Source organism: Falco naumanni, chromosome 4 (assembly GCF_017639655.2).
Source record: "Falco naumanni isolate bFalNau1 chromosome 4, bFalNau1.pat, whole genome shotgun sequence".
Lineage (NCBI taxonomy): Eukaryota > Metazoa > Chordata > Aves > Falconiformes > Falconidae > Falco > Falco naumanni.
Genome location: NC_054057.1, coordinates 76,574,221 through 76,585,752, shown reverse-complemented (window position 1 = coordinate 76,585,752; position 11,532 = coordinate 76,574,221). Strand labels below are relative to the sequence as shown.

General features: G+C 57.6%; 1 protein-coding gene across 4 annotated transcripts; it reads left to right on the top strand.

Annotated features, from left to right (window-relative positions):
• Positions 1-22: 22 nt before the first annotated feature.
• Positions 23-11,138, top strand: LOC121086674. 4 transcript variants are annotated; one of them, XM_040590702.1, is made up of 4 exons: positions 23-875; positions 7,479-8,548; positions 8,694-8,869; positions 10,310-11,138. In XM_040590702.1, the coding sequence occupies exons 2-4, from the start codon at positions 8,134-8,136 to the stop codon at positions 10,685-10,687; spliced, it is 969 nt and encodes a 322-aa protein (XP_040446636.1). In that variant the 5' UTR covers positions 23-875; positions 7,479-8,133; the 3' UTR covers positions 10,688-11,138. The 4 variants fall into 4 exon arrangements, with proteins under 4 accessions (XP_040446636.1, XP_040446635.1, XP_040446637.1 ...); XM_040590701.1 differs by lacking the exon at positions 23-875 and adding an exon at positions 1,873-2,003; XM_040590703.1 differs by lacking the exon at positions 23-875 and adding an exon at positions 4,190-6,047.
• The last annotated feature ends 394 nt before the right edge of the window (positions 11,139-11,532 follow it).

Below are 11,532 nucleotides of genomic sequence, written 5' to 3'. Positions count from 1 at the left end.
TCACTGGGGGGCTCCAGCGGTGACGAGGCAGCGGCCTGCGCTCTCCGGCGGGCGCGCCCTGCGGCCGGTAAAGTCGGATCTCGCTGGCCGGAGCCGCCTTGTTGCCCCGGGCCGAGCGGCCGCGGCTGCGGGGTGCCGGCCCCGCTCTCCCGGCCCGTGCGGCCCCCGGCACGGCGAGCGGTCAGTCCCGTTTGCGCGGGGCCGGCTCGCCCGGCTTTCCGCAGCTACGCCGGTGGGCGTAGCAGCAGTTGTCACGCCTTCCTGCAGGCCTCGTCCCGCTCAGTAACGGCAGCCGCAGCTGGGCCTTCTCCTCCTGGCTTCCCGTAGCGCAGCGAGCCGCGGGCCCTCCTGGCAGTGCTACGCCCAGCGTCGCCTCCAGCTGCGGATCCACACATCTGCGGCTGTGGCAGATGTGCTCCCCTGGGGAGCAGAAAGGGCTGGTACCGATGAGGGGGCACTCGCCAGCTGCCTGACCCGCAGGAAGCACAAAAGGCACAAAGAGAAGAGTGATACCACCATTCAGTGGCATTTCATAAATCCAGTCATTTAAGTGGGAAAGCCATTTTCTGCCTTTTTTTTTTTCTTTTTTTCCCGCTGCCAAAATGTGTGCTGTGAACTTCCAGGAAATTTGCTGCTGGAAGTACTGATCTGAGATCTTCTGACCTGGTCCCAGTGGATTGCAGCTGTACTGGCTTCCTGGCTTCCAAGGAACAAAGTCAGGAGCATACTTTGACCTCATTCCTAATACAGGGCCTTAAACACGACAAACCTTCCTGAGAAGCAGGCGTGCTAGTCAGGACTTCTGTTAAATTCCTAAGATTCAAATCCTTGTACTCTCATGTGAAGGGCAGATAGCTCCACCTCCTGAACACAAGGTAGGAACAGCCTATACTCCTCACAGAACCTGGGGGAGAACAGGGCAGGCATCTGTAAGATCATGTGTGGCAAGGATAATTGGTTATTTTCTCTTTTGCTGCAAAACTAAGGGGTTATTACATAAAACTAGCTATGGGCAGGTTCAGAAAAAAAAGAAGGTTGTTCTTCACTCAACATCTCGTTAAAGGGCCAGTTTCCCTGCCATAGGATGTTGTGGGCTACTAAAAGTTTACACGGGTTCAAAGAGAAACTGGATGATGTCTGTTGAGGACTACTGGTAGACTGTTGTGATGATCTTAGAATCATAGAATCGTTAAGGTTGGAAAAGACCTTTGAGCTATCGAGTCTGTTAAGCCAGCACTGCCAAGCCCATCGCTAAACCGTATCCCTGAGCGCTGCATCTGCACGTGTTGTAGATACCTCAGGGATGGTGCCTCCGCCACCTCTTCGGGCAGCCTATTCAGTGCTCCATAACCCTTTTGGTGAAGAAACTTTTCTTAATACCCAACCTAAACCTCTCTGGTGCAGCTTGAGGCCGTTTCCTGTATCGTGTCGCTTGTTACTTGGGAGGAGAGACCGACCCCCACCCACCTCACTACAACCTCCTTTTCAGCAGAAAAATAAAACTACTGTGAAGAACCAGACGTTTCCCTACAGCAGTGCCCTGCAGAGCTGGGGCCAGCCCCGGCCCGGCGGCGGGGAGCCCGCGGGTCCGGCCCCCCCGGCCGCGCCCAGCTTTCGGGCCCGTCCCGGGCAGCTCCGGCGGACACGGGGCGGCGGGAGCGGGCGGCAGTGCCGCGGCTCCCGGCCATGCCGGCAGCCCAGCCTGCCGCACGCAGCCCCTCCCGGTGCTCCCCGGGGCGGCGGCGCTGCCGTGGGTACCGCGCTGCCCTGTGCCCCGGCCGGCGGCGGCGCGGCGCCGCGCCCCGGAGCTGCCCCGAAGGAGTTAAGCGGCGGCTCCTCCCCCCGCGCCCGAGTCCCCTCCCGGGGACCTTCCCGGCAGCCCGCGCTGGCGCTGCCCCAGCCAAACAAAGCGGTCGCAGCCGTTCAAACGCAGCCTCCGCGGGGCCCTGCCCGCGGGCCGGTGCCGTCGCCTGGGAGGATCCCGGCGGTCGTCTGCGGTCCCTGTACGTGGCTGCCCTGCCCGTGCCGCCGGGCGTGGAGCGGGGCTGGGCGCTGGGAGCGCGACGGGTGCGGGCGGAGCGAGGCCTGCGGGGGGAGCGGCCGGCCCGCGGCGGCGGGAGGTCCCTGCTCCGGCGCTGAGGCTCGGTGGCGGTGCCGGGAGCGGCGCGCCCGACCCGAAACGCTGCCCCGCTCCGGCCGCCCCGGCGCTTGCCCGTGTACCGACAGGCCGCCGGGGCGGACCGAAGGCGGCGGAGCGCGCAGCGCCGGCCCGGCCCCGCGGGCGAGGAGGGAGCGGAGCTCCGCCGGTGCGGGATCCCGGCTCGCTGTTCCCCTGCCCCTTCGTCCCCGCGGCAGGAGGCGGCGGGGCCGGGAGCGCCCGTGCTGCGGCCGCCCTCGGGGCCGTGCCCCGGGGGAGCTCCACGTCAGCCCCGGAAGGGCCCGGTGGCCCGTGGCCGCCGTGCCAGGCGGCGCTTGGCGCTGGCTCGTAGGGCTGGCAGCGCCGACCGAGCCGCAGCCTCCGGTGCTGGTGTCTGCCCGGTGCTGTCAAGGCTTCAGCCCGGTGTCCGCCTCGGTCCTGCACCCGTACTGAGCGGGGTTACCTGTGTGGCCGGCCTCAGAAAGCACCGGCTTCGCGGCTTCCTTAGAGAGGTTGCAGGATGGGGGGGGGGTTGTCTTCTGAACTTTTCATCCTTCTCTGTAGTAACAACCTTGGTAATCGCTGCAGAGTTTGGAGGTGAGCCCCAGTTTCCGATGGCTGCACTGTTGAATTGCTACATAGATTTGGAACAGCAGAAAAAAGGAGATTTTGGGGGTTCCTCTTAAGTCTTCAGCAGTAGCTTCCGGGCATCTGGCCTGCCCTGTCTCGAGGCCTGAGGCCGGGTCTTGCAGTGCACACTGGCAGCTGAGCCATGGACAAGCTCAAGACTTCTGTTGATGCACACGTTTGTATTTCAGGGCTCTTAGCCTAAAAACTGTGCCATGATGCACCGTTTCTCTGTTTTCCTGCAACACTTAGAAAGCATGCCCTGGCACTGTAGGATGTTGTGCCTGCTCAATGTTAACCTTTCTCAAACGTCTTGCTTTCGCTACGAGGAACAAACATCATGTTACGCTTTGCAGTGATTTATTTGTTTCCTCTTCAGATACCTGAAAGACAGTAGAAATTCAATATATGTTTGCAGTTTAGGCTTTGCAACTCTCTCTGCTGGAAAGGCTGCACCTTTGGAGGCCGGAGGCTTAAAGCTGCATAACACTTCAAAGAGAGGCTAATGTTGACTGTGCAGGTAAAGGCAGGGCAGTGAGATACTTGGCATTTATTCTTGTCTGAATCTGGCCAAGTCCATCTGTAGGTAGGTGCCGAGATCTCTCCAAGGCTGCTCCGTCCCTGAGGGTCAGGCTGGCCATGGGTGTGCTGTTGTGCAGCTAACCCAGCTGACCAAATAGCCATTGAGAAAATAAAACCCCAGGGTAAAGCAGCTGCACAACTGTGGCATGGCACTACTGTCTGTTGAAGATTCGGCGGGGATCTGACTCTTCCCTGCTTCACCCCAGCATGAGTTTCAGAAGAAGCTTTGCTTGCACCTCCCCAGGGTAAAAAGTGCCTGCATCCAAGAGCAGGCGTGCAGCTGAGACAGAAGGGAAAAGTCAACCTTCCCAGACACGAGTCAGCTCAGTGGTCACACAACTAACTTTTAATTCTTGGGGAACTTGGCGTTCAAACCCTGGTAATCAGGGCTGCAGAAAGGCTGGGGACAAGCGGGTGGCAGCGCAGCCGGTGGGTGTATGTGTGTGCAGGCAAGCAGGGAAGCTTTATCCCGAGGGACTTGCAGGACAGATGCTGGGGACCTCCTCTTCATCAGGTTTGCCTTCTGGAGCTGGGGCTTGCACTGGCACAGAAACAAGTGAAGAAAAGCCTGCTGCTTGCCCTAAGGCTAATGGTTGGGTACCTTCACCTGGGTTGTAGGAAACTTGAGTTCATGCTCTTCCTCCTTCTCAGACCTTAAATCCACTCTGGCCTGAAGGGAGCTCGGGTGTGTGCAAGTGCTGCCTTCTTTCTCCTCTCTTGAGGCTATTCCATTTTGTATATAGTATTTTCTGGGCCAGAGAGTGGAGGAGCTAAGGACATAATTCTGGTGATGATGAAGGTTGCTCCAGGCTCTCATCTGTGGTTCTGTAGATGTTACTGTGTGCAGAGTTATGGAATAGAAGTGTTACAGCAGCGATGCCTGGTTAAAGGTTACAGCTAAATACTTGAAGACTTTAGGCATTGCAAGGGTTCAGCAGCTGCTGAAGAAAGGATGGCTGATGCGAAATTTGGACAGATGCCTAAATTGGCAGGCTGAAGTGAAATTCCTTTTGGAGGCCTGGCTGTATAACAAAATATGCAGCTCTTCACACAAATGCATGTGTCCAACTGGTTGAGTAAGGTCTCGAGAGTCAACCCACTGATGGGCAAAACTTGGAGCCTGTGGTGCTGCATGACAGCCCTCTGCAGCTGTAGCTCTGGGCTGAGTGTTCCAGTTACCGTGTCTTCCCCCTAGGAGTGTGCTTCCAGCTGCAAAACAAGGGGTGTGGGCAAGGGAAGGATGCTTGCAGACCCACGAGTAATCTCACTGAAGCTATCCTAGCTCGCAGGGGAACATCGCTGTGTCCACACAGGCACGATTGCAGAATCGGGGCTTGCAAAATGACTTGCAGCTGTGGCTGGCGCACAGCGCGATAGCCGGGTAGGTGGAAGCAAGCTGCAGTTTTGGAAAAGGGGACTTCTAGTGCCCCCACGCAGCTCACAGTGCTTGTGCTTTGTATGGAAACATCCAAGCCAAGCAAACTTTGTGGTGCTGCTCTATTTTAGAAATAGCAAAGGCTGAGTCAGCCCAGATGAGATTGTTCCAGGGACTTTCTGGATGAAATGAAACCATTCCATTTTCCTGATATCCACAGAAATGAAAAGGGGTAAAGGCAGAGAGGAAGCTCACATGATTGCAGTGCTGTGAATTTGCTTCCACTGATACGCTCCCTTTCCCTGTCCCCCTGCAAAGCCACCACTTGAATGAACTTCTTCCAAGTGGTGTAAGAAATGTTCAGAGGAACCACTTCACCCCAGCCTGGCCCTGAGAAGTGAAGGGAACTCCATTCCTGATGCAAAATCACAGGTCTAGGAAGATACCCGAACCTTTCCCTCTCATTGGATGGATTTTTATTTTTACCTTGTGCAAAAACTATTGGAGAGTAACACATCTTGTAGGCCAGGTGAGTGTAAAGGTTTCATCTCAGTGGGTGTGTAATTTGAGCAGCTGCGTTGCATAAGCTGCGAGCATGACAGGCTGCAGCTCCATTGGGAGAATCCCCTCTGGAGAGGCAGAAAGAGGAGAAGGCGATGGACTCAGCTGTGGAAATGGGGAGCATGTTTAGTACAGAAAAGCTGCAAGTTCGCAGCAGGACCTGGATAAAAAAGGCGTAACTAGAGATGGAGCCAGACCTGAGCTGTCAGGGAGGTTGACTTTTGTGATCTTGGAGGAAATTGCTGGAAAACTATTGTTTGTAAGGATGACCTATTGCTTTCCCTGGCAACTCTTTTCTCCTACCTGACAGGGTGGAGACTAGCAGCTGTGTGCTTTGTGTATGCCCTTGTGGTGTAAGTGAGCAGGATTTCAGCTGGATTTCACCCTGGCCCTTCTGCCTGTGCTTGCCTCCTGCTCGCCAGCTGGACCCTGACCTGCAGCTTGCTTTTCAGCGTCTTCTCTGAAATGGGTTTCCAGGTGCGGGTCTACCGCTGATCAGTAAATATGTATTTTTCAAAAAGCCCTGCTGTAAAGGCAATTTTTTCGAAGCATAAGGAGCCTGGATGAAGCTACCCTTGAGCCCCAGGGTGCTGATGATATCTCCATGGAGCTGCTGCCCACAGACAGGCACTGCTGGCGTGGAGCCACGTGCTGCAGTAAGAAGCCATCCTGGCCAGACTCCCCATCCTGCTATCCCTCCAGAAAATGGGAGGCTGTGGGGGAACAGCTTGCATTGGGAACGCTGAGCTGACATGAGCAGGGCAGGTATGGTCCATGCCTCCCGTGAGCTGTCGCTGAGCCTGGGAAGGCAGGGCGGTGGGAGCTCTGCGGAGGGCTGTGGAAGGTCTGGAAGGGATGAGCAGGCTAAGGAGCTGGGACCTGGGGATGTTACAAAGCAACCTAGGTCTTCAGTGAGGAGGGAGCTGGCAGAGATGCTGTGTAGAGTCAGCGCATCTCCATGGTGCTGTCATCATCTTTCCTCCTGTGCAGAGGCTGGACGAAAGCTGCACGCGTGGGGTGCTGGCTTTCCTGGGTTTATGTAAACTTTATGTTTCTGTTGCTGGCTGTTCAGATAGCTACACTGCTTTGCTTTTGTTCTAGTGTCCTCTGGCCACGTCTTGAAATGCTCTGGGAAAAGCGCAGAGTATCTTGCCGAGGCCCAAGCTCCTGTACCCGCAGCCACAGGAAGCTCCAGGTGGTGGTTTCCTTGTGGCATCTCCCCTTGGCATGGGGAAGGTTGGGTGTTCCTGACCTTTCCTCTTGCTCTGCAATTGCAGTATCTGCATCCAGGGACATGTTTTTCTCTATCCACTCCCCCAGCTCTTATCTACAAGGTCCCTAATGCACATAGCAGGGCATGGGGTGATTTGTAGATGTAAACAGATCTGGGTCAAAGTACAGTCTATATCTCTGGAGTTAATGTCTCTCTCTTTTGCCATGGAAGGAGTAAAACGCAGAGGGGCACAACTCCTGTGTCAAACTAAGTGGCTCCATTTCTCCCTGTGGCTGATGGCAGTGTTTTGGTGGCCAAGGAAGCACAGAGACTATTGTACCTTTTTAAGATCCACATGTGCCTGGGGAAGTGGGGTTTGGAAAATGTTCCTATATTACATCTGCTTGGCAGCGACCACTTGAGGTAGCCTCTACTATACATTGCTAATCCGAGAAGTGTTTTGTTGCCTTGTGGGAATGCTTGGAGGCTATTTATCTCAGTGAGGCAAACCCCAAACTTATGTCCTTTAGGCAGCAGTTGCAGCACTGAGTGTCCAAGAAACACCTGCAGATGAAGGAAGCTGGTAGTATACATACATACAAGCTTATGTATACACATAAATAGGTATATCTCCATTTAGGTATAACTGTATATACACACATACACAACATGAAGTGCTGTCCATCCTGACCTGGCCTCATCATGATGCCTGCAGCAAGGGAAGGGGCTGGTCCCACCTCTGGGGTGCAACCCAGAGGAGACATGCATGCAGGCTCTGTACCAGCAGCGCAGTCCCTGTTATGCCACCCATGCATGCAGAGCGAGCGTGACTGTGTCCTGAGCCTCTGTCCCCTGACTGACACCACCAGCCATGGCTGTGCACGTGGGGAGAAAGAGGAAGCGCAGGAGGTACAGTCATGACGTTTATAGTTGTGCCGCCTTTACCACTGGTATATAAATTGTTGCCTTTGCTTCTCCCAAAGGTATGGGACAGTGTCATCTCCAGACCCAAAGGGCAGGCTCTGCAGCACCAACGGTTTCCCTGCAGTAGTTCTCAACGTGGGCATCCTCGGTTCTGCTTGCCGTAACTTTCCAGCCCACCAAGGAGGCACAAGGCTATGGTGGGGACCTGCCGGCCTCGTACGATGAACTGCTGCTTGCCAAGACTCACGGTGAGCTTCCCAGGATGCTGAGCTGCTGCTTGGGATCCTGACTGCTCCCATTTCCTCACTCTGCTGCTGGCAGCGTGGAGTCAATGTCCAGTTTGGGGCGCTGGGCAGAGCCAAGCCTGTTACTATCCTCTGTGCTCTTGGTGGACTGGGAGACCAGGCTGGACCCCCCACTCTAAGGGGGCTCCACGTGAGCAAGGGACAGGTTTTGGGCTCTCTGTCATCGCTGTGCTGGGAAGAGCCGTCTCCTTCCTCCTGTCTGGCTGGGACCAGGGTCACTGCTGGAAGCAGGGGATGGCGCTGCATGGACCAATGGCTGGGGCTGGTGGCTGGTCAGCAGAGCACTAGAGCACTAGTGGAGTCCGAGCACCACCGCAGGGCTGGGGGCTGCCAGGGGGGCTGCCAGCACCCCTGCAGCGGCTGCGCCCCAGGGATGTAGGTGCTGGGCGCAGGACAGGCTCTGGGAGCGATGGGCCGGCTGGATGACCACGCCAAGAGGAGGATCGTGGAGCTGCGCAGGGCCGGGCTGAGCTTCCGCAAGATCAAGAAGGTGCTGGAGCTGGATGGCATCCGGGTGACACCGCAGGCCGTGTACCTCTTCCTCAAGCGGAAAAGCGTGGAGCCCGTGGTGGCGGCGGCCAGCTGGGATGGGGAGCAGCCCTGGCCCCCACTGCGGGGGCACGAGGCTGAGCCACCCAAGCCGCTGGGTGCCTGCCCCACCGCAGTGCCCGGCAGGGGTCCCACGGGCAGCCGAGCACCCTGCCCCGCTGGCGGCCAGGACACCAAGGAGGGCATCCAGATCGTTAGCGTGGCCTCGCTCTGCCAGGGCAGCGGGCAGCTCGGGGAGGCCCTGCCTGTGGGGCTGGGGCTGCCCCCCGGGAACGGTAAGGCCTGGCTCCCCACAGGGGTTCACCACCATGGCCTCCCCCGGCAGCGCTGGGCTGGGGAAGGGGCTCCCCATTCCCTGTCCCCCACCGAGGCGTCCCCGAGGGCCACCTTCCGAGGCGTTTTTCTCGCTGTCCCTTGCAGGTGATGACAGCTGCACAGGTGCCCCCGTGGCCCTGGGGAGCTGCTCCCCTTCGGGGGGCACGGCCGCCCCGCCACAGCCCCTGCCCAGCCGAGGGCGGCTGGTCGCACCCTCTGCCAGGAACCCAGCCCTGGTGGTGAAGAAGAAGATCATGGACAGGGCTATCCTGCAGAAAAAGGTAGGGTGCCAGCAGGGTGGGAGAGCCTGTCTGCTCCAGCCAGGAGCCGGTGCAGTGCTGCCCGCCAGGGTGGCCCTGCTGCATCTAAACCACGCAGCTGGGGCAGGCTGTTGCGGCCGAAAGGCTCCCGAAATGCCCCCCGGCCTCCGCTAGCCGCACTCCAGTTATCCTTGACCCTGGCACTTGGCAAGCTTGTCTGTGTGCCAGGGCCACGGGGCACGCAGCCAGCACTCGCTGCTGCCCTCGATGCAGACCACGACCACGCCAGGTTCTGCCAGCGTTGGCCCCCAACCTGCAGCTCACAGACCCCCTCTTTAAAGCTCAGTTTCCGTACCAGCTCAGGAGTTTCCTCAAGCCACCACGAGGACGGCAGTGACCAAGTGGCTTGGTGCCGCACCACGAGATGAAGGGCAGTGGCAGGCCAGGATGGGGTGACACAGCCAGGACAGCAGCCCTCTGGGACACGTCATCCCTAATGTGTACACCCCTGCCTCACCATGCCATGAGACCCCCAGGCTGTGGCCATGCAGGCATTGTCCCGGCAGGTCCTTGTCTGTGCAGCCCTCCTGCCCACCATGGTGGGCATGCAGCCAGCTGGCCAGCCCCACGGCCAAGCCCAGCTCTGCTGGCAGCTGTGGCATGTCACAGGGCAAATGTAAATGGCCCAGAGGACCCAGGACCAGCCCCAGGTGGGCTGCGAGAAGGGCGCTGTGGCTGTGGGGCTGCGCCGGTGCCCATGGTTGACCCCTTCAGAGCAGGCTCCTACCTCCGGAGACTTCACTGGTGGGCAGTGCTGTTACTGCACGGAGGGTGGTAGGATGCTGGCACTGCCTTTCTTGCCAACAGCTGTGAGTCAGACTGAGCCTTCACCCACAGAGGCCCTGTCTCTGCTTGGACACGGCCAATGCCTTCTTCAGCCCGCTCAGGTGTTTGTCAAGAGCCCTTGCCAGCTGCTTGAGAGGACACAGGTTGTTCAACACCCTTTCCAGGAGAAAGGCTCCCCTGGGGTTCCAAACCAGCATGCGACTCCTCTTGGGGAACAGAACAGCCATGTGCTTCGGGGTGCAATACAAGAAATGGAGGGGCTGGAAAAAAATACCAAACAGGACATGCTATTTCTGTCCCTGCAGAAGAAACACAGGCCTGGCATCAGCATGAGGAGCCTGGCTGCCATCTAGCAGCATCCACCAGCAGATGGCTAAGCACGTGCTGACAGCATGCAGGGCAAGGTGGCATTCCTGTGGAGTAGTGGCACAGGGGCTGGGTGGGGATGAAGTGCAGCTCAGAATGTGGGAGGTCTAGAGGTCTGCAACAAGGTGATAGCTTTCTCTTACGCCTGGTAGCTAAGTGCAGAATAAATCTGTCTCTTCCTACACACCACTGAAGGAGCAGCTGGTAACGTTTCACCTTCCCATCTCTCCCGCCTACTCCCTACTCCAGGTCAAAGATGCCAGCACTCAGACTGCCCTGCTGAATGCCATGAGTCCTGGAAATCAAAACCTTGCTTGGGGCGGACCAGTGCTTCCCCCTGCTCCCAGCTCCCACGCCATTGCTGAAAAGCTGGATGCTGTACAGACAGAGATCCAGAAGCTGAGCCAGGCCCTGCAGGCAGTGCTGGAGAGGCAATGCCACCTGGAGCGCCAGCAGGAGCACCAGCAGCGGCTGCAGCAGGAGGTGCTGATGACGCTGCAGCAGCTCAGCTCCACTGTGAGCCACGGTGCTGTGCCAGCAAACCAGCCCTGCATCCCCTTCAGCAGCATGGCCGAGCCCTCGCCCACCATGCCAAACTTCAGCCAGTTCAAGATGGAGCTCATCTGACCTGGCGCATCGCCAGCATGCCCTAGCAGCAGTAAGCTGATGGCAGGATGAAGCTGTGAAGAGCCACCTCTCGAAGGCTGTGGCAGCTGCCTAAGGATTGTGTGGGGCACCCTGCAGAGAAGGTCACTGGTGCCCCATGTTTTCAGCCCTGCTGACTGAAAGGGGCTGCCTGCTGTGAGAGGCAGGGCAATGGAAAGCTGAGGCTTCACTTCTCCCGTGCTGCCCATCCCAGCTGGTGCTGGAGCTGGTTGGTGGCCCATGGACTTCAGCAGCCCAGGCAGGCTGCCTGAGAGTAGAGGATGCAACAAAGCGATACAGCATATAGCTGGGTCTCAAAGAAAATGCCTCTTACAAGGGTCAGTGCCGTGATGCTCAATCACACAAACACTTTGTGCTCTCCCTCTGTAGAGCCTTTTCAGTAAAAATCTATATACACCATGGTTCAGAAACAGCATGGGATCTCTTTCTTCATTTTACCTACCTGTCACCCCACCACCGAGCAGGCTGGATCTGTCTTGGGTGCTGCCACCCAGCGTGGAGCTCTGCAGGGTGCTCAAACCCGTACACAAAGGTTGCTACTGGAAACATGGCATCAACTGCTGCACTGTTAGGGATGTATTACACTTGTGTAGGAAACAATCTTTTACTGAGCAGATTCCACCGAGGTCACCCTCCTCACCCCAAATTCCCAGCAGATCTGGAGGCTGGCACTGGTCCTGCCCACTGTCTGGCCAGGATACAGGCAGGACCCTATGAGTAAGAGTTGCACCTGGGCATGAGCTGGGTATTTGTCTCTCCTCTGACTCCTTGTGGTGGGCAGGAGGTCCTCCTGGTTGTGGTCCCCA